The 19,901-nt window shown below is 39.2% G+C and overlaps 1 protein-coding gene across 1 annotated transcript; it reads left to right on the forward strand.

The window, feature by feature from the left end:
• The first annotated feature begins 327 nt into the window (after positions 1 to 327).
• On the forward strand, positions 328 to 12,659 carry taf12 (TAF12 RNA polymerase II, TATA box binding protein (TBP)-associated factor). The gene is made up of 6 exons (XM_034174034.1): positions 328 to 486; positions 821 to 1,028; positions 3,973 to 4,050; positions 7,718 to 7,832; positions 11,816 to 11,904; positions 12,025 to 12,659. Exons 2-6 carry the CDS (start codon positions 948 to 950, stop codon positions 12,058 to 12,060), a joined length of 399 nt encoding a protein of 132 aa, XP_034029925.1. The 5' UTR covers positions 328 to 486; positions 821 to 947; the 3' UTR covers positions 12,061 to 12,659.
• Positions 12,660 to 19,901: the final 7,242 nt, after the last annotated feature.

A 19,901-nucleotide genomic window follows, 5' to 3' on the forward strand; every position in this document is an offset into this window, starting at 1 on the left:
TTCTGTTTTCTTTTAATTGTTTGTATTTTTGTCTGAATTTTATTTTATCTGTACTTGTGGCATATGCCAATATGTGTGAATAAATAAATAAAATGAATGATTGATTGAATGAATGAATGAATGAATGAATGAATGAATGAATGAATAAAAGGTTCATTTGGCTTTTCAAGAGTGAAATTTTCACTGTGGAAATAGGTTGTATTTCAAAACAAGAGGGTTGTCAAATCTGTTATTATTATTATTATTATTATTGTATTCATCCAAATTGACGTTCCCTCACACTCCAAACAGATGGTGGCGGTAATGCAACGAAAAGATGAACTTGCTTTGGTTTGCAAATGGTTAAATGAAGGAGGCAGGAAGCTAATGTCCTTCCTTCCTGTTGTACAGAGATAGTTTGAAGAAGTTTAGTCTGTTTATTTAAAAATTCACTCTCCCTCGTCACTTGAACAACAAATCATGGATAGATAGTGTTTGTTTAACTGGGTAAGTCGTTAATTTGACGTGGACGCAATGTAAAGTTAGCTGGACAGTCTAGTTAGCTGCTAACGTTAGCCTATCGTGCTAACGTCGAAGGCTATTTTTGTTGTTTTAACACTAACGTTGGTACTGCATGTTTGGTTTGTTTAACATGCAAACCTCCTTTTATATAAGTTACATGTGTGGTGTTTAATTCCGTTTGTTTAGTGTTATTTCAGCGCTTTTCCCAGCTAAATTAGTGGTGTTTCATTATGTAGCTGTTAGCTATATCGTAAGTCATTTGTATGTTGAACAGCTTATAGCTGCTTCTTGAGTTGTCATCCTTCTATTTTCCCCGCAGATTCACGGACTTCGTCCCCATAAAATAGACAATTTATAATTAGATTGCCCGTTTGGCTCATCGTCTGGTTGCCCATTTGGTCAGCAGCTGATAGTTTGACCTGCTGTTTCGTCCTGAAGTCACGGCGATGGCCAACAGCACCACAGCACCAGCCAAGGTTCTGGGAGCCCCTGGCCCTGCTGGAAGAAGTAGTCCAGAGGGATCTCAGGTCAGTCGACTTGTCACTTGTGTCAGGCTTCCTAAGAGAGAGATCAGGTGGGTTTTGCACGTGATGATTTGCACAAAGGATTGGAATTTTGGTGCAATAGTAATATGTTGTCTGTAATGCACCATATTTCTCAGTTGCATGTATAAACAGGTCTGTTTGGCTCTTCAATTCAGAGGATGACCAGTTTAATTTAGGTATTTCCTCACAATATAATGTACGCACCGATCTAATGAATGCAGCAGTAAATGCCATTTTGTAAGCTTGCATGCAGATCTGTAGTTACTCTTGAAATATTAATGCTCCATACTAGAAATTTACAATGATTATTCTGTATATTTCTTTAACTTCTAAAATTGTTGACCTACAATTAGGACTGGGTTATAAAATTAGAAAGATAATTCTCAAAATAACGTTTACTCAATTAAAAAAAAAAAAAAAAAAAGCCATAGTGGGTACAACTTTGGTAGAATTAAGTCCACCCATGTTTTTTTTTCCAGACAACATGAACAGCCAGTGTCAGTGAGAATAGTGCTGTGTCAAACCAATTATGTGGCAGGTTAGTTACAGTGAGTTTGGTTGGTTTAGCAGAGCTTAGCAGGAGCAGGTGGAAGCAGCACACATGCTAATGTTTGTGCCGCTGTAGTTGTGCAAACCAGAGGGAAATAAGAGAAAATGAAAAGTTGAGAGACAGCGTTACTGAAGAAGATGCTCGAACACAGGCCAAAGGTCAAAAGACAAGGATATTGTAGTGAGGAGATATTTTGGCTGCTTAAAATCCATCAAGAAGAAGAGTAGCATACAGTGAGAATTATTGATAGCTTTATCCCATGGCTGTGGGTATTGTTACTGTAACCATAAGTGTGTGTTGGTAACTTATTATTTCAGTATGTCATGTAATGCCCTAACCGTAATAGCCCAAATAACTAAAGTTTTCCAAAGATGTGTGAACCGAAATAATAAATGAAACAAGATATGTTGGTTGATATGAAAGGAGTCAAAGAACAGTCTTGTTCTCTCTGGATTTCGAACCCTGGTGTCCCGCATGACAGCCAGGGATACTTACCGCTGTATTAACTAGGAGTTGGCAAAGAGCACAGAGTCACAGAACATCATTTACGGCAGCTGCCATAAGCATTGCCCAAATATTTAGTGTTACGGCTGCTGGAACTGTAACAATTTACTTTTCCCACAAAGACGGGTAATACCATTAATCTTTTTCACCATCTGAAGCTGTCTATTTTTTTTTTTTTGTTCTCCTGTAAACTTTTGAATTGAGTTTAGTTTATTATATACAGAATTTAAAATAAGTGTTGAGCACATCACAATTTTATTGACATGAAATTCTCACCAAATGTTGGTAATCCATAAATACAAAGAAATAAACCCGTAGATGTCTGCAAACTGTTATGTGCAATAATGTGAAATGGCATAGGAAACGTATTGAACACACTTATTGAAATTTATTTAAGCCTTTGTTGGTAATGATACCACCTGTATGAAGAAACTAGTCACATGCATTGCTCATGTGTGATTTTTGGCGCATTCTTCCACACAAACAGTTTTCAAATCTTGAAGGTTCCATGGACCTTCTCTATGAACTCTGATCTTTAGTTTTTTCCATAGATTTTTCTGTTGAATTCAAGTTGGGTTATTGGCTGGGCCATTCTAGCAGCTTTATTTTCATTCTCTGAAACTAATTGAGACTTTTTTTCTTGGGTGTGTGTTTGAGATCATTGTCTTGCTGAAATGTCCACCCTCATCATCTTCATCATCCTGGTAGATGGCAGCAGATTTTTTTTTTTTTTTTTAATCAAGGATGTCTTCAACAGTTTTCCATTCATCCTTTATATATATTTTTATATGAAGTTTGTCATGTGAATGATGTTCCAGCTGCCAAACGTTACTGTTGTGTGGTGTTTTTGGAGTGATGTTCAGTGCCGTTTGACCTCCAAACATGATGTATGTATTATGGCATCCAAAGAGGTCAATTTTTGTCTCATCTGACCAGATTATATTCTCCCACTATTTCACAGGCTTGTCTAAATGTTGTGCAGCAAACTTTAAATGAGCATCAACATGCTTTTTCTTCAGCAATGGAGTCTTGTGTGATGAGCGTGTATACAGGCCATGGCGGTTGAGTGCATTACTTTTTTAAACAATTGTACCTGCTAATTCCAGGTCTTTCTGAAGCTCTCCACAAGTGGTCCTTGGGTTTTGGACAATTCTTCTAATTCTTCTCACTCCTCTGTCAGAAATCTTACAACGAACACCTGGTCGTGGCCGATTTATGGTGAAATGATGCTCTGTCTGCTTTGGGATTACGGCCCCAGCAGTGCTCATGGAACATTCAGAAGTTTAGAAATCCTTCTGTAACCAGTGCCATTAGCATGTTTTGCAACAATAAGGTTGTGAAGATCTTGTGAGACCTTTTACCCATCGTGTTCGGGGGAGGTGATGGTTCAGAGGTTAAGTGTTGGGCTTCAGACCAGAGGATCCTCTGTTCAAAACCGAGCCAGACCAGAAAATCATGAAGGACCCTTGAGCAAGGTCGTTAATCCCCTAGTTGCTCCCGGTGTGCATGGCAGCACCCTGACATCAGTGTGTCTATGTGAATGTGAAGCATAATTATAAAGTACTTTGAGCTTCTGATGCAGATTGAAAAGTGCTATGTAAATGCAGTCCATTACCATTTCAGATGTTTCTTGTGCGACACCTTGGTAATGAGACACCTGTTTTATAGGCCATCAGTTGGGACTGAACCCGCTGATATTAATTTTCACTGAGAAGGAACAGGATAGCGTTCTATTTACTGATAGATTTCAGCTCTCAGTCTAAGATCCAGTTGATGAACTTGGCTGTCAACTAAAAAAAAAAAAAAAAAAATCAGTATTGAATCCTGCATTTTCAGCAGTTTTATTTTGCATTTCTCTTATTTATCTTTCAGGTGCTCAGTAAGAAGAAATTACAGGACTTGGTGAGAGAAATTGATCCTAATGAACAGCTTGATGAGGATGTTGAGGAGGTTGGTTCAATTTCACTTTCAAGACTGCTTTCACATTACTGGCTGACGTGAACCCATTCAAACTTATTTCCAATATTTTTTGCTTCCAATAATGCTGTTATCATATCAAATCAATTTTATTTATATAGCGCCAAATCACAACAAACAGTTGCCCCAAGGCGCTTTATATTGTAAGGCAAAAGCCATACAATAATTACAGAAAAACCCCTATGAGCAAGCACTTGGCGACAGTGGGAATCACTTGTTATCACTTGTATATTTTTGTATGTGTGGGATTACGCAAAAAAAAAAAAATTAAGAACAACAACTTATAAAAATTTGGCGGAGAGGTAGGAAATGGCCGAAAATAGTCTAGACTATTTTGTTTACTTAAATTAAGTCTTCGTAAACTGGTATTTTTAAACAGGATATACACCAGGGAAATTAGTCGAGGCTCCCATCAACTGTCCAGTCCCCATCACCTGAAAAATTTGCCGTCGAACATCGGAAAGACTACAGCAGACTGTCATCGTTCTACGTGTGTGTAAAACTTCGGTGCCAGTTGGTTGCGGTAGTCTGTGTTCGTCATTCAGAAAGGAAACTGTAAGTGATCTATATTATAATGGCCAAGAGGCCTCTGTGTGCGTGCGTGTGTATGGCTTCAATCACACAGAAACTGGGGAGAGCTGACATTTGCCATTTGGTATGCTTATGTATTTTGGGTCAAGGATGAATGCTGCAGAAACAGAAAGTTGGTAGGACTAATATTTTTGGATAAACTACGGATATTATCTAACATTGCTAATTACATTCTGGACTAACGTGCCATTCTAGCAGGGTGTGATAAATCATCTTTATATTAAAAGTGTGCATGTGATTTTTATTTAGTAAGTTCAATGTAAGTACATAATATAATTGTAAATTCGTTAAAAATACATGGGCGACACAAAGTATAAACACTTATTTCCATTGTGGTCTGTTTAAAAATCAAATGACAAAATAGAAGTAATAATAATGATGATAATGGTGTGTACCATAATTTCCGGACGATAAGCCCCTGCTTTTTTCACACTCTTTGAACACTGCGGCTTAAACAATGATGTGGCTAATTTATGGCTATTTAGAGGCTTTCTCATAAATCAAAATACGTCAGTTGATGCTGTGCATTGATTGGCTGAAAACTGCAGTCATGTGGTGTAAATTCACACACAAAGTAAATATTAAGTGTTACCTGTTAATTTTAGTGGAGTCAACACATCATGAAGAAAAATTATCCACATAAAGCCTCCTGATTTTGGAAAACATCTGAAAATACTTTAATTCCTTGCCGTGGCTGAAGAAAAGTCCCTCTGCCACTTTGCGCTGTCTCATCAGTCAGTGGAGCTTCTGTCTCCCCCCCCAACTTTGTCTCTGGTTTGCGCCACAAGTTGAAAAAGTCACAGCGCCTCATTAACATCTCATTTACCATCGACACCAGGTGATCCTGGCTGCACGTGATGAAATTACTCATGATCCACAAAGAAAGGAAAAAAAAAAATTACTCAGTTCTCCATGTGGAGCGGAGATGCCGCGCACCACCGTGCGCACGCTGGATGCCATGCTGGTCAATATTTACATGTAACACCTTAAGGGAAAAAAAACATTTATGGTACGTATTTAATTAAAAAGTTAAGTTAAAAGTTAAATATTTCTAACATCTTTCTGTGTAAATATCTCATGTTACAACGTGGAGACCTGTGGCTTATGGACAAGTGCGGCTTGTTTATGAACTTTTTTTTTTTTTTTAATTGGTGGGTGCGGCTTATAATCAGGTGCGCTCCATAGTCCGGAAATTATGATATATGATGACAAGAAGCTAAACAATTTATAAATACATTAAGACACAATTAACATAAAAAACCTTCATAATTTACAGTAAATAAAAGGGTTGAGTTCCTCTTCTAACAATAGTTGAGGTCTAAGGTTCTTAAAACATTTTGGACTCGCACATCATTCCAACTCATGATACAAGCTTTGCTTAATTTATTACCACCCTTGAAAAATGTCAACTACCTATTTTATAAACGCTACCCAATCTAGAGCCCGTGCATCCCCACGGGCAACCCACTAGTTGCGTTTTAAACTCTGATCAAAGCAGTATTTGCTCACTATTTGTACCGCATTTTCACAGCTCCCACTTAGACTTTTCCTGTTGGAAAGATTAAAATCAATTCAATCAATCAATCAATCAATTTTTTTTTATATAGCGCCAAATCACAACAACAGTTGCCCCAAGGTGCTTTATATTGTAAGGCAAGGCCATACAATAATTATGTAAAACCCCAACGGTCAAAACGACCCCCTGTGAGCAAGCACTTGGCTACAGTGGGAAGGAAAAACTCCCTTTTAACAGGAAGAAACCTCCAGCAGAACCAGGCTCAGGGAGGGGCAGTCTTCTGCTGGGACTGGTTGGGGCTGAGGGAGAGAACCAGGAAAAGACATGCTGTGGAGGGGAGCAGAGATCGATCACTAATGATTAATGCAGAGTGGTGCATACAGAGCAAAAAGAGAAAGAAACAGTGCATCATGGGAACCCCCCAGCAGTCTACGTCTATAGCAGCATAACTAAGGGATGGTTCAGGGTCACCCGATCCAGCCCTAACTATAAGCTTTAGCAAAAAGGAAAGTTTTAAGCCTAATCTTAAAAGTAGAGAGGGTGTCTGTCTCCCTGATCTGAATTGGGAGCTGGTTCCACAGGAGAGGAGCCTTTTTTAATGGCCGACAGGTCTGGACTACAGGCAGGCCAGTCTAGTACCCGCACTCTTTTACTATGAAGCCACGCTGTTGTAACACGTGCAGAATGTAGCTTGGCATTGTCTTGCTGAAATAAGCAGGGACGTCCCTGAAAAAGACGTTGCATGGATGGCAGCATGTGTTGCTCCAAAACCTGGATGTAGCTTTCAGCATTGATGGTACCATAGCACATGTGTAAGTTGTCCATGCCATTTTGGGGATGCTCCTTTTATACCCAGTCATGACACTCACAATTAGTGTCCTCAGTTCCCACTCAACTTTAATATATCTGTCTCTAAGCTGCATAAATGACCAAGAACATTGATCTTTAGAATGCTAAACCAACTTACAGGGGACATTGAAGCACGCTTGTGCGTCCTGGTAAAAATTTTTTTTGACATGTAACAGACTGTCTGAACTTTGATCTGATGAAGGATCATATGAGCCCCTACAAGACAACAGTCCATCGTGCTGTATGTCTGGAAATGTGAGTGGCAACTGCTTTTACACATGCACTAATGCAAATAACAAACAAAATAAATCAAATTAATAGTATACGCGTAGCAAAGAAATCTGAGTATTGGGAAGGAATCCAGGTGTGTTAATCCGATTTCTCATAATCCGAGAATGGTTGTTATCAGATAAAGTATATCAGATTTTGCCGTTTACCTGACCAGTAATAATCAGATAAGCAGCTTGTAAGTGGATAGCAACCAGATTTTTTATGTGCACGTAAACGGGGCCATTGACTCCCAACGAGGCCAGGTGGCCAACCATCCGCTCAGTGTGTACTCTTCTTTAGATGTAGGAAATCAGTTTGTTGAGGAATCATTAAAAATGAAAATGATCCAGTTTTGAGGGTTCCACTTTTCCCACTTTTAAGTTAACTTTTTTTTTCCCCCCCCCCCCGTCTCAGATGTTACTACAAATTGCAGATGACTTTATAGAGAGTGTAGTGACGGCTGCATGCCAACTGGCACGCCATCGCAAGTCCAACACGTTGGAAATAAAGGATGTCCAGTTACATCTCGGTGAGTTGTTGTTGACTTCTTGTTTCAGGGTTGCAGACAGCTGTCATCTTTATGTGGGCATGTTAAATCTCATCTTTTTATCGCACAAGAAGCCCTCACACAAACTTCACCATCATCCCTTGGTTGAAAACAACAACATACAAGCCTGTTTCTCAGTTGAGCAAGAGGTTTGAATGAGTTGAAAGGTGTATACGCACAGAACCAGTTCTGGTGTCAGTTGGAATTGACATCAACTGTGGTGATTGTAGTCATGTCGATATGGTGATGTTTAGTATCAGGAATGATCGATTATATTAATGGTCAGTGATTAGAAAGCAGTGGTTCACAGATGTCTGCTGTGCCACTGCATGTTGCACAGCAATAATACAGGTAGTATACTTCATAGTGTAGTCAACATTAAATAGATTCATGAAAACGGGTCTTTAAATCTTCAAACTTGGTGATTGACAGTGACATCAGTAACCAGATGAAGATTACTAATTATGATTCTGTATTTTGAAAATGTTTTGTGTGTGGCATGCATTGATTACATTTTCTTAAGGTGGTTGGAAAACTGAAAGTCCATCTTGTAGGTTTGTACACAGGTTTTAGGATCAGAGGACCTCTGCTCCTTGGATGTCTTCAGGTGGATGCAGCTGTGCAGTTTGAACTTTTTTGCTTTGTAAACGTCCTTTATGTTCCTGGTGCTTCCTGTCTTACCATATGGTTGTGAGAGTTTGATGCTAACCAGCAATCTAAGTTGGCAACATAGTAAATTTTGCAGAGCAAATAAACTCTGACAGAACTACATTCGGTCCCACTTCAAATAGTGTTAAATAAACTATCACGGTGTTAAATCAACTCTATCATGCTGTGAATGACTCTTATTGCAATTGGAAAAACTTGATTTGAGAAGACAATAGAGCTGACTTCACACTGTATTAGTTTATTTAACGCTTGTTGGAGTGGGATCCATTGTAGTCCCTGTAGAGTGCATTTTACTCTGCAAAATTCGCTCTGAACCAAATCTATTTGGTACTTTGTCTCTTCAGCTGGCATGACTTTTGTGTTGAATGCTTACTTTGGGACACTCAGATGGAGTATCAGTTGCATTGTGAGGGTTCTTTAGCTACAATTTAAGGGCCATGTGACATGCTTCTCCAGGCATGAGCCTCACAGTGGCTTGGTGTTGAGGACCCCAGTGGATGGAGAAGGCTTAGGGTATGCCCATGCCTTGTATACACATTGCCATGCAGGGTGGCTCCACTCATGGTTGTGATTAGATTATTTTTGGAGCAGCAAAACAAATAAATGAGAGAAATAAAACCTTTACATTTTCAAAAATAACTTAAAGAACATTGACAACATGGTGTCCTATGTTTAAATATCATAAAATAAAATACTTGTTTGTTAATAGTAACATGCAATATCAACAGTATCACTGAAGAAAAAAAAATTGAGGTTAACAAATATATATTATTATATGGTATGGGATTTTGCCAACTTCTGATTGGCCCATTCGCCACTTTCTGAGCTGTACCACATGCTGAGTTGATCGCTGGTGGAGCTGAGTAGACCGCGCGTGCAAAACGAGTACACCTCGCGTGCATCAGATAACGCGATACATCGCCTACTTTGGCTGTCAGTTTGTTGACAAGATGGTAAAAGACAGATTTGCATCTGTTAGTGACGCTGACTCAAAACGAATTTAACGCGAAAAAGATGCGAAGAACACCTGCAGAAATACACAGCAGCCAACCTGTTTCGCAAGTACGTCACTGAAAGGGGACATGCGCCCAACTTTGAAATGTCGGACAGACGGACGCTTGACGGAGTACTTGGTTGATTTTACGCGAAGCTAGACAGGCAAATGGCGAACTTTATCAGAAAACAAGCCTGATGACTTCGTCACGGACTTAACAGGCATCTCCAGTCGATCGATGGGATGTCAGTAGGTGCAGTATGACAGTAATAATAAAGTGTTGAAACTTGAGATTGATTTTTCAGTTTTAGTATGTTTGACAAACTCCCAATTTTCTTGTTTATCATATAGTAAAGTGTTAGACTTTTGATTTCGGTGTACCCTCATCAAAAGTGTATACAGTAGTGTTCAGTAGTGCTATGTGACTAAAAAGATTAATTCAGGTTTTGAGTATATTTCTTATTGTTACATGGGAAACAAGGTACCAGTAGATTCTCACAAATCCAACAAGATCAAGCATTCATGATATGCACACTCTTAAGGCTATGAAATTGGGCTATTAGTAAAAAAGTAGAAAAGGGGGTGTTCACAATAATAGTAGCATCTGCTGTTGATGCTACAAACTCAAAACTATTATGGTCAAACTGCTTTTTTAGCAATCCTGTGAATCACTAAACTAGTATTTAGTTGTATAACCACAGTTTTTCATGATTTCTTCACATCTGTGAGGCATTAATTTTGTTGGTTTGGAACCAAGATTTTGCTCATTTACTAGTGTGCTTGGGGTCATTGTCTTGTTGAAACACCCATTTCAAGAGCATGTCCTCTTCAGCATAAGGCAACATGACCTCTTCAAGTATTTTGACATATCCAAACTGATCCATGATACCTGGTATGTGATATATAGGCCCAACACCATAGTAAGAGAAACATGCCCATATCATGATGCTTGCACCGCCATGCTTCACTGTCTTCACTGTGAACTGTGGCTTGAATTCAGAGTTTGGGGATCGTCTCACAAACTGTCTGCGGCCCTTGGACCCAAAAAGAACAATTTTACTCTCATCAGTCCACAAAATATTCCTCCATTTCTCTTTAGGCCGGTTGATGTGTTCTTTGCCAAATTGTAACCTATTCTGCACGTCTTTTATTTAACAGAGGGACTTTGCGGGGGATTCTTGCAAATAAATTAGCTTCACACAGTCATCTTCTAACTGTCAGCACTTACAGGTAACTCCACTCTTTGGTCATCCTGGAGCTGATCAATGGGTGAGCCTTTGCCATTCTGGTTATTCTATCCATTTTGATGGTTTTCCGTTTTCGTCCACGAGTCTCTGGTGTCTCTGTTGTCCATTTTAAAGCATTGGAGATCATTGTAGATGAACAGCCTGTACTTTTTTGCACCTGTGTCTAAGTTTTCCCCTCTCCAATCAACTTTTTAATCAAACTACGCTGTTCTTCTGAACGTCTTGAACGTCCCATTTTCCTCAGGCTTTCAAAGAGAAAAGCATGTTCAACAGGTGCTGGCTTCATCCTTAAATAGGGGACACCTGATTCACACCTGTTTGTTCCATAAAATTGACAAACTCACTGACTGAATGCCAGACTGCTATTATTGTGAACACCCCCTTTTCTACTTTTTTTTTTTTTTTTAACTAATAGCCCAATTTCATAGCCTTAAGAGTGTGCATATCATGAATGCTTGGTCTTGTTGGATTTGTGAGAATCTACTGGTACCTTTTTTTTTTTTCCTTGTAACAATAAGAAATATACTCAAAATCTGGATTAATCTTTTTAGTCACATAGCACTACTGTTATTCTGAACACGACTGTAATTGTAAAGTAAAAGTAAGTCCCTTCGGCTGCTCCCTTGTTTGCACTCGGGGTCACCACAGCAAATCAAGGTGGATCTGCATGTTGAATTGGCACAGGTTTTACGCCGGATGCCCTTCCTGACGCAACTCCACATTACATGGAGAAGTGTGGCAGGGGTGTGATTTGAACCCGGAGCCTTCTGAACTGAAACCAAGTGCATTAACCATGTGGCCACCACCCCTCAAAAGTATATAATTGTATATAGTAGTTTTAGGATAAGTATGGTACTCTGACCGAGCAAACACACCACACAGCAAAAGTCGGTAAAAGTCTTATTTTCTTTCAGAACTTAAGACTTTCAGCCACCCACCTTGGCTCCACCTGCGCTTTGAGCACGGCACTATGTTCAGTGAGATCACAGTGGCACAGGAAATGGCAATGAAAAAAATGATTGTTTTGTAAGTGATGTGTGTGTTGGTTTTCTCAGAGCGTCAGTGGAACATGTGGATTCCTGGATATGGCTCCGATGAGATCCGTCCGTTTAAGAAGGCCTGCACCACAGAGGCTCACAAACAGGTGAAGAAAAGCTTGATTCATGTTCAGTGTGCACCGATCAATGTGGCAGCTGTGTAATAATGCGGGATTTTGTGTCATAACCAAAGTGTAAATGTGTGCCTGCAATTGTTCTGTTTGCAGAGAATGGCACTGATCCGCAAGACGACCAAAAAGTAGCAGACCTGTACCGTATGTCGTATCCATTCTGCATTTTTTTTTTTCCCTTTTTATTAAGATGAAATTCTTTTGGATTAAAATTGAGGAAATGTATTTTTTTTCTGTCTCCTATACATTATATGGTGTAGCATTTTCATATCTCACTAATTTGTTTGGCCTCAGATCACACAGTAATGGAATTACTGTCATTTACTTCTGTTGCCGTTCAGACGAGCCCAGCAGAGTTTTGTTGAAACTCTTACATGAACCATTTACATGTGTGTGAGATTTGGACTGCATTCAGCTCTTCTTTTTGAGATGAAGACAGTGGATGTGAATGTTACTGAAGCTTCTGCCTCCCTGAAATCTTTGAATTATGCTGCCAGTAGGTAATCAGACATGTTAGCCAACTGTAGGTGACTGTGGCTCCTCTGTTGATCCACTGTATTCATGCTGTGGGTAACACCTTTAAAATAAAAAATAAAAGGGTTTATATTACTCATGTACCCACCCCCCCCCCCCACACACACACACAGACACACTTGTTGTTTGGCATGTATGTGCTATTGTGTACTGTAACTGACTGTAGATTTTATTACATTAAAATAATTTCAATGGTATTTGTGAATACATTAGGTTTTTTTGTATGCATCCATTTTTGAAAATGCACTGATGAGCATTGGAATGAGACTTTTAGCCGATTTGGCACCACTGTCCTTCAGCATCCTGCAGCAATGAAACGGAATGTGGTGCAGCAGGGTTTAATTGTGCGCACGTCGGAGAAGAAGGATCATCACTAATCAAGACAAATCAACATGGTCAGTTGTGACCTCCAAGACATGAGGCGAAATGACGGTGGTGCGTAACATTCATGGACGATTTTTTTTGACAGCCAAAAACATGCTCCACAAATATCACGCACCAACACGCACTATTAAGAAACTTATTCAAATGCATTAAGTCACATTAAGAATGTCAGTAATGTGCCACGAATGACCCAAATATGACATTCGTAACACGTCCTGCCTATGTGTGAATGCGCCATTAGACTGGTTGATAGTAATCAACTATATATGCTCATACTACTGAACCACTCTGACATACAGAGGGGAAAAAGACACATTTTCAAAGTCTGTATATTGTCAACTGCATGTCCAAACGTGCCACCACACCTGCGGGAACACAACGGCATTCCAACTTGATCTCAGAAGCGTCTGTGCAAAGATAAAAGTAGCTCAGAGGTCTTTTGATTCTCCTTTACCTGCTGATTGTCTGTCAGTGCAGAGAGGAGTTACGGACTGGAGAAACTGCTGGTTTGTGATGTTCCAATCAACACAAAGATCTGGTAGTATTCTTTATTTTTATCTGAAGCCAAAATATGGCCATTGGGTATTGTAAAGACTGCGATGGATACATGAACATTTCTAAGTCACTGAATATGTTTGGAACTTTATTTACATCAGTTATTAAGAAATACAAACAAGCAGGGGTGGTGGCCAAGTGGTTAATGCGCTTGGTTTCAGTCCAGAAGGTTCCGGGTTCAAATCCCACCCCTGCCGCAGTTCTCCATGTAATGTGGAGTTGCGTCAGGAAGGGCATCTGGTGTAAAACTTCTGCCAATTCAACATGCAGATCCACTTTGGATTTGCTGTGGCGACCCCAAGTGCAAACAAGGGAGCAGCCGAAGGGACTTACTATTAAGAAATACAAACAGTATGGCACTCTATGGTAAATCTGCATGGCTTAAACAGTTCTCAAAAACTGAGTGACTGTGCAAGGAGAAGAGTGAGGAAAGACACCCAGACAACCCAGAAAAAGTTACAGGCTTCTGTGGCTGTGATTGGAGAAATTGTGCACAGTGCATGTTTTGCATTTTGTATCCCCAGTTATACAGCTTCATGATGAAGTGGTACAAAGGAGGATTTTATTAAGACGATGACCTGAAAGTTCAGCTACAATTTGCCAGAAGGTACATCTGGTGAAAAGAAAAAAAAAAAAAAAAACTACTCTATACCACTTCATCATGAAGCTGTATAATTGGAGATACAAAATGCAAAACATGCATTATGCACAATTTCTCCAATCACAGCCACAGAAGCCTGTAGCTTCTGAGTTGTCTTGGTGTCTTTCCTCACTGTTCTTGCACAGTCACTCAGTTTTTGAGAACTGTCTACTCCACACAGATTTACCACAGAGTGCCATACTGTTCGTATTTCTTCATAAATGATGTAAATAAAGTTCCAGACATACTCAGTGACTTGGAAATGTTCATGTATCCATCCGCTGACTTGTCTGAAGAAAACTGGCAATAAAACTGATTAGGTATTATACCAAAGGGACTGATTACTTATGCAACCCATCATCTTGGCTTTTATATTTTAATTAATTTATATCAAGTTGTAGAGATTTACTTTCAGTTCGAGTCCAAGGAAGATAATTTTCAAAATTTTTATATTGAGAAGCCTGATTTACTTTTTGTATTTGAAATGCATAAACAAAATGCGTTAAATACAACCCCTGGCAAAAATTATGGAATCACCGGCCTCGGAGGATGTTCATTCAGTTGTTTAATTTTGTAGAAAAAAAGCAGATCACAGACAAAAAAAGATTGTGGCAGTCAGTAACGGTTACTTTTTTAGACCAAGCAGAGGAATAAAATATGGACTCACTCAATTCTGAGGAATAAATTATGGAATCACCCTGTAAATTTTCATCCCCAAAACTAACACCTGCATCAAATCACATCTGCTTGTTAGTCTGCATCTAAAAAGGAGTGATCACACCGTGGAGAGCTGTTGCACCAAGTGGACTGACATGAATCATGGCTCCAACACGAGAGATGTCAGTTGAAACAAAGGAGAGGATTATCAAACTCTTAAAAGAGGGTAAATCATCACGCAATGTTGCAAAAGATGTTGGTTGTTCATAGTCAGCTGTGTCTAAACTCTGGACCAAATACAAACAACATGGGAAGGTTGTTAAAGGCAAACATACTGGTAGACCAAGGAAGACATCAAAGCGTCAAGACAGAAAACGAAATGCAATATGTCTCAAAAATCGAAAATGCACAACAAAACAAATGAGGAACGAATGGGAGGAAACTGGAGTCAACGTCTGTGACCGAACTGTAAGAAACCGCCTAAAGGAAATGGGATTTACATACAGAAAAGCTAAACGAAAGCCATCATTAACACCTAAACAGAAAAAAACAAGGTTACAATGGGCTAAAGAAAAGCAATTGTGGACTGTGGATGACTGGATGAAAGTCATATTCAGTGATGAATCTCGAATCTGCATTGGGCAAGGTGATGATGCTGGAACTTTTGTTTGGTGCCGTTCCAATGAGATTTATAAAGATGACTGCCTGAAGACAACATGTAAATTTCCACAGTCATTGATGATATGGGGCTGCATGTCATGTAAAGGCACTGGGGAGATGGCTGTCATTACATCATCAATAAATGCACAAGTTTACGTTGATATTTTGGACACTTTTCTGATGTTTAAGGATGATGAAATCATTTTTCAAGAAGATAATGCATCTTGCCATAGAGCAAAAACTGTGAAAACATTCCTTGCAAAAAGACACAATTTCATGACATAGGGTTAATGTCAACGAGCAGATGTGATTTGATGCAAGTGTTTGTTTTGGGGATGGAAATTTACAGGTGATTCCATAATTTATTCCTCAGAATTGAGTGAGTCCATATTTTTTTCCTCTGCTTGGTCTAAAAAAGTAACCGTTACTGACTGCCACAATCTTTTTTTCTTGATTTCTTATAGTGTTTCTTAAAGCCAGAAAGTTGCCATTTGAAATGACTTTAGTTTTGTGTCATGTCTGTGATCTGCTTTTTTTCTACAAAATTAAACAACAGAATGAACATCCTCCGAGGCCGGTGATTCCATAATTTTTGCCAGGGGTTGTACCAAGGGGCAGAATACTTTTGCAAGCCACTGTATTTCATCTCTGCATCGTATTTTCATGTCTTAAAGTGGACATATTTACAATATTCAAGGCACACAAAATTCAGGGTTTCCTTTAATGTCTAACTCTGCATTTAATACCAACTGGAAACTTGCAGTTTCTGACTTCCAGGTTTTTTTTTTATTTTTTCAATCAAACATTTCATATTGTACCCTTTTCAGTTTATTTTGTGCTCGTGTCTTTAGGCAAGTGTCTGTTGATGAGGATTTGTTATTCATAGAGAAGCATCAAAGCAAATCAAAGCAAACAGATAAACCTGCATCTCCTCCCACCCACCCACACACTTTGTGTATTATAGGCCTCATGTTAAAAATTACGTGATTTCAATTCTGTCTTCCCAGTGACTAGGCATATTGAACGCAGCCTTACTCCCTGCACAGGGAACAGGTGGGGCCATATTTAAATACTGTCATCTACAAAACAAGTCTGAATTTAAACTTAACACTGTGTTCTTCATTATAATGTGTTATTTAAATCAGTGTGAAACTTGAACAGTTTATAATTTCATCTTATCAAACACAGATTCATGTTCAGAAAACATGGAAGGGGAAAAACCCCCCACAGAAGGTAAACAGTTGATCTGATTTATCCTACAGCCACAAGCGTTCAGTGAATAATTTATACATAAAAAAAAAACCCAGCAGAATCACAGGAAACTGCTCAAGCAGGTCAGTAACAGTTGCTATGAAAACTAATACAAACATTTTAAAAGAAAAATATGCACAAGCATAATAAACTCAACACCTGCAAAGTGCGTAAAAGATTTTGTGATCATGAAATATACAACAAAGCTTTTGCTTGATTCAACCTTGCAGAGATGGCGCTAATCTCAATGAGGCGCAACTTACAAAGTGACCCGTCATGTAGCGCATCACATTTGGCTGTCAGGAATAAACAAAGTACATTTGTTATCTGAACCAGCTTGGATAAGAGCTGAGCATCCTATCGCTGTGTCGGTGGAATCAAAAGGCTAGTTGGACACAAATCTCATTAGTGCGGATGAGATTGAACAAGTGGCCTCAGTGTTGTCACAACTTCTGGCTTTATGTTCCTCTGCTTATCTGTGTCTAGAGAACACCATTAAAAATAATGACAGAGTGCCTGTAGGCTTGATGTTCCCCTCTTCTGTATTTCATTTTGCAGGGCAACTTGGGGAATTGACAGTGTCACCATATAACAAAAAGGCTGCATGTTCAAGGTCGACTGGGTCAGTGGACTCATACGTTTGGTTTTTTTTTTGTTTTGTTTTTTTCCATCTGAGACCAACAGTTCTTTGCAATATGCCACATTCACCAATTCACACACCAGTGTCAGGGTAGGGATGGAAATTTGCCGTCAGCTTTTTCTGATTGTCCGGTGTTGCAAATACAGTAGTGTTCAGAATAATAGTAGTGCTATGTAACTAAAAGATTAATCCAGATTTTGAGTATATTTCTTATTGTTACATGGGAAACAAGGTACCAGTAGATTCAGTAGATTCTCACAAATCCAACAAGACCAAGCATTCATGATATGCACACTCTTAAGGCTATGAAATTGGGCTATTAGTAAAAAAAAAAAAAAAGTAGAAAAGGGGGTGTTCACAATAATAGTAGTGTGGCATTCAGTCAGTGAGTTCATCAATTTTGTGGAACAAACAGGTGTGAATCAGGTGTCCCCTATTTAAGGATGAAGCCAGCACCTGTTGAACATGCTTTTCTCTTTGAAAGCCTGAGGAAAATGGGACGTTCAAGACACTGTTCAGAAGAACAGCGTAGTTTGATTAAAAAGTTGATTGGAGAGGGGAAAACTTATACGCAGGTGCAAAAAATTATAGGCTGTTCATCTACAATGATCTCCAATGCTTTAAAATGGACAAAAAAAACAGACGCGTGGAAGAAAATGGAAAACAACCATCAAAATGGATAGAAAATAACCAGAATGGCAAAGGCTTTGAGTTTGTAGCGTCAACAGCAGATGCTACTATTATTGTGAACGCCCCCTTTTCTACTTTTTTTTTTACTAATAGCCCAATTTCATAGCCTTAAGAGTGTGCATATCATGAATGCTTGGTCTTGTTGGATTTGTGAGAATCTACTGAATCTACTGGTACCTTGTTTCCCATGTAACAATAAGAAAACCTGGATTAATCTTTTTAGTCACATAGCACTACTATTATTCTGAACACTACTGTAACATCAAATTGCATCTAGCAACAGGCAGCACAGTGGATTAGTGGTTCACACTGTTGCCTCACAGCAAAAAGGTTCTTGGGATCACTTCCTAATTGGTCCCTTCTGTGCGCAGCCTGCATATGCTTGCCGTGTTTGCGTCGGTACCCTTCGGGTGCACTGGCTTATATGTGGCACTGCCTGGTATCTTGTCCAGGGTGTACCATGCCTCTTGCCCAGTGACTGCTGGGATAGGATCCAGTACCCCGTGACCCTTAACTGGAATAAGCAGGTAGAGAAAATGAATAAATACATCAAGAAACACAGAAAACCTGTATAGGAGTACATTTTCTCCACAGAAAACTGATCAGGAATCCCAAAAGGAGTCTAAAGAGTTGGACTGATAATCAGAATTGACAATGACCTCAATATCAACAGGATCTCATCAATTCCATTTCCTGTGTCATGATGCTGTCATGTCATGCACGGTACTTATCTTCACACTGGGAGTAAGTTGGGAATTATAAATCTTGTTGAAGGACACCTAAGTGAGGATAAGAGACAAGTGCAGTCTTTCACCTTCCACGCACATGCTCTCCTGACTGGTCAGGGTATTGAATCTATGACCCTCTGGTCACACGCCTGTTTTTCTAGTCTGTAAGATACCACTTCCTTTGTTAGCCTGTGCTGAATTGCCAACTGAGACGTTGTACTGGACCATTCCTTCACAGTGTCTTGTGACACTCCCCCCCCCCAAAAAAAGCCTTTATCAGAAAAGTTTTTGGAGGGCTCTGAATACAGTCATGTTATCATTATTGTGTTCACGATCATCCATCAAACAAAGAACATCCAGTGATGTGACATGGTGAATGCCAATCCAAGTGAAGGCAAAGTGATGTTTGTTGGTTGGTTGCTCAGAAAAAAATAATCCAACTTGTTGGAATACGCTCCCACACAGGTGTATTTCTGTATAAATTGTGTACGTTTAATATTTTTTTCCCTGATATTTTTAAAAAGTTTGAAAGAAATAAACTTTTAAATCTAAAAAGCCTGTTTTTGTACATAGATTATACCTCTGATGTGATTTGCAAGAAACCTTACAGAGATGTTCGCAAGCTAACTGGCAATCCAGGAGTGTCATTATGACATATTTTACGACTACAAATCAATCAAACTTTGGTTCCGTCAATCTGTCGGGAGGCTAGGGCACAGTGCAACTGTACCACAGCATTGGGGGAAAAAAACAAAAAAACAAAAGTAGTAGAAGTAGAAGGTGGATAATGATTTCAGCCCTACTTTCATTTTGCCCAACGTTGGCGAGCCAATATAGAGTATTAGCACTCTTGCAAAGTCATTTTAACCTCCAGGGATGCCCTAGTAAGTGATGATAATGAATTACAATAAGCACAAGGTTTATGTAGGATGCATGTTACCATGTCCAAATTTATAAAAAAGTTTCTTAGGACCCTGTCTTGCCTTGACGATTGAGCCAGCATATGCCGACCGTATTAAAAACGCTGGCATATGCTGAATTTTTGTTTTTCACTGTTGGATGCATACATAGCGTATTTATAATGCAATGTTTGCATTATAAATATACCAAGTTAAGAATATGTATGCATGTTGTACTCTTAATGTGTATATAACATTTCAATGACTTTACACCAACAACTGCGTTATCGTGTTGTCGGCATACACAACTTACGCCTAACAATCGTTCCACTTAT

This window comes from Thalassophryne amazonica, chromosome 7 (genome assembly GCF_902500255.1).
Source record: "Thalassophryne amazonica chromosome 7, fThaAma1.1, whole genome shotgun sequence".
Lineage (NCBI taxonomy): Eukaryota > Metazoa > Chordata > Actinopteri > Batrachoidiformes > Batrachoididae > Thalassophryne > Thalassophryne amazonica.

Coding starts and splice junctions, on each gene's coding strand:
- taf12 (XM_034174034.1), top strand. CDS start 948: ATGGCCAACAGCACCACAGCACCAGCCAAGGTTCTGGGAGCCCCTGGC. Junction 1,029..3,972: donor GTAGTCCAGAGGGATCTCAG/GTCAGTCGACTT, acceptor TTTATCTTTCAG/GTGCTCAGTAAGAAGAAATT. Junction 11,905..12,024: donor CCACAGAGGCTCACAAACAG/GTGAAGAAAAGC, acceptor TTCTGTTTGCAG/AGAATGGCACTGATCCGCAA.